General features: G+C 38.4%; 1 protein-coding gene across 1 annotated transcript; it reads right to left on the minus strand.

The window, feature by feature from the left end:
* Positions 1-2,206: 2,206 nt before the first annotated feature.
* LOC148952686 (uncharacterized) lies at positions 2,207-2,782 on the minus strand. The gene has a single exon (XM_089087341.1). It carries the CDS (start codon positions 2,780-2,782, stop codon positions 2,207-2,209), a length of 576 nt encoding a protein of 191 aa, XP_088943467.1.
* Between the last annotated feature and the right edge of the window lie 241 nt (positions 2,783-3,023).

Genomic DNA, 3,023 nt, shown 5'->3' on the forward strand with positions numbered 1-3,023 from the left:
TATTAATTGACTGTAACAAACTCTTTGTAATCCAAGGTTTATTCGGAGACACCATTCTCTTCTTTATTCCTGACACTTCACATTATTCCAACAACGTATCCTTAATCTTACCGTACCAAAGCTCAAACTTCAAATTTAGATCTATTTCTTCTTGCAAAAATTTAAAATCTAATTGTTCTATCTTAATCTTAAACCTTGAAATAGTATTTGAATCAACTAATAATTTCTTAGGCCTTGGGTTAGCATCACTGTTAATATTGATATTCTTCAATATACCCAGAACTAATACTGCCAAACCAAGGTGATACGAAACATCATTTAACACAACACTCGACGAATCATGGGGAACATTCAAAAATATATTATCAATTAGAGATGAAGATGACTCCGTCACTCTAGTACAAATATTTACAGCAGGATGCATCCCATAACCTAGCACTAAATTCAAAAAATTCTGGGCTTTTAAGTTAGATGCTAACAATTTCAAATCAATGTTAAAATCTCCACACACAAAACACGGCATGTTCTTACGAGTTAGAAGGTCCGTTTGTTGCTCTAATAATTCAAAAAAACAATCTACACTAGCTGAAGCGGGGCGGTAACAAACAGCAATAAAGAATGGGTCACCATTCTTATCAACCTCCGCAACAAAACACTCAAAATCATCTCTCTATTAACGGACAAATCATCCCTAACCTTCACATTCAAATCAGTTCTAATATACAGGGTAAGTCCTCCATGCTGATGGTGAGTACGGTTCTTAACATACCTATTATAATTTAAAATATCCAATAGTCCAGAGTTATTATTCATTAACCATGTTTGAGTAAGTGCAGGAATATGAAAATCAGATAGCATACACAGCTCCGACAAATAATTCAATGTACTATTTAACCCCTGACAATTCAGATGAAAAATGCCAAGTTTATCCGGTGCCAGACTAGCATGTAAATCAACTGGGCACTTATAATTAACTTTCGGAAAAACATCATCTACCCCCATATCAAAATCCCTGTGAAGTACCCCTAATCCTAAATCCGAAACACTCAATGGATTATTCTCAAGTCAATCCAAACGATCATTACGAACAATTACCATTTTTTATAAATATATATATATATATAAAAAAAAGAAAAAGAAGGTAGTTGCAACCAAACCTAACAAACCGAATAACTTACTATAACTCGGAGGGTCCGTGGTCTCGCATCCAACGTAAGTGAAGCTCCGGAAAAAACAGGATATAACCTAAAAATAATTAGAAACATATAAACAAAATGGTATAAGTAAACAAACGAATACAAATAAAGTGAAAAAATTCTCACTAACACTAGCCTGTCACAATGGTGGTTTACTGGTTTCATTACTAAATTCCAGAAAATAATAATTGAAGAAAACACAATACTCTACAGGTGTCTACCACTTATCCATTCTAAATTCTAACAAAAACTAAATAAATGAGAAAAAAAAAATGGAACAATTTTTCTTTTCTTTTCCATAAACACAAATACAAAACAAAACAAAAAATAAAATATCTTACAAACATCTTAATTCACAATTCATTATATAACCATCTATTGGTCACATAACTCAGGGATTGGCTCATCGTAAGCAAATTTTGCCACCACACCACCACGGTCGATCTGTATACATGGTGGAACTGTTTTAGAAACCCATGATGAAACTCAAATAGCATTTAATCTAGATTTATTTACATACAAGTTCCTTCGAGCTTCACGAACTGATATTGGTGCATCATCGGTAACAGATACATTTCTATGGTGTCCAATAACTTTACCTTTTAATTTCTTTTCCTTCTTAAGCACACTGTCCTTCGCATCTCGAGAACCAATATCAACTTTAAAATGCTGTTGCTCCTTACGGACATTACCAACAATTCGAAACCGCGGGACCATGGACAGACCTAGACCCTCCAAACACAACTGGTCAGAAAACGATTCGGCTTGGGTGGTGTTTTCACAGGGAGCATTCCAAATGATAAGATTTGTCTCTGTATGTCTATACTCAGATGCCATAAGCCGAAGAGACAAATCTTTGGCTTTTGACCTACTTTGACTTATCGCTCTTGCTCAGCAGGGTCGCCAGCGTAGAGGGAACTGGTTCACAGCGATGTCAGTTTTCTCCAAGCAGCCCTGTCCAGGGCCAAGTATGGGGCCTCATTTGGGTCGAAGTTGAGGTTGAGGAGGCGTTAATTTATAACATCAGCCCATCTGGTGCGCGGCCTCCCTCGAGGACGTTTCCAAACAATCGAGGGATTGAAGTCCGATATGATCCTTGCAGGGGTAGCTGGTGGGAGGTGGATTAAGTGGCTGTACCATCTTAGAGAACTAGCTTCTACATGGAAGGAGAGGTTCACCAACTTGAAGGTCCTCAGGATCTCAGTATTGCAGATCTTGTTATACCATTTGAAGCCTTCAACTCGACGCAGGTGTATAGTTTGGATGGCATCGACCTTTATTAGCTGTATCTGGGTTATCGGCCATTTCTCAGAAGAGTACAGCATGATGCTTGAGACTTTGGCGTTGTAGATACGGGCTTTTGTAAGGCGACTAATTTGCGGTTTGTGGAAGACTGCTCTCAGGAGCCGTCCGAATACAGAGTTTGCCTTGGCAGATCTGGCTGAGATTTCGGCATCAAGTGTGCCATTTGATGATATAATTGATCCGAGATAGGTGAACTGCCTTACCACGTCAAAACCTTGGTCGTTGATCACAACAGTTAAGGGTGACACCGATGCAGTCTTTTCGATGAGCATGATCTTCATTTTCTTCCAGTTGATTTGCAGCCCAACTGCGGAGGCAGTGGAGGAGATTATATCGATTACAAATTTAATCGGTAGAGATTGTCGTTAAGGATAATTGTTTTGTCAGCCAAGTCAACATCAGACAAAGTCCTTCTTGAGTTACTTATTCAAGTGGGATGGGCACGGTGTGTCTTGCTAAAGATGTGGTCGATGATGCAGTTAAACAGCTCAGGTGCATTCCCACGACCTTGTCATATACGCT

Source organism: Artemia sp. Qi Xiang Cuo, chromosome 4 (assembly GCF_049724085.1).
Source record: "Artemia sp. Qi Xiang Cuo chromosome 4, ASM4972408v1, whole genome shotgun sequence".
NCBI lineage: Eukaryota > Metazoa > Arthropoda > Branchiopoda > Anostraca > Artemiidae > Artemia > Artemia sp. Qi Xiang Cuo.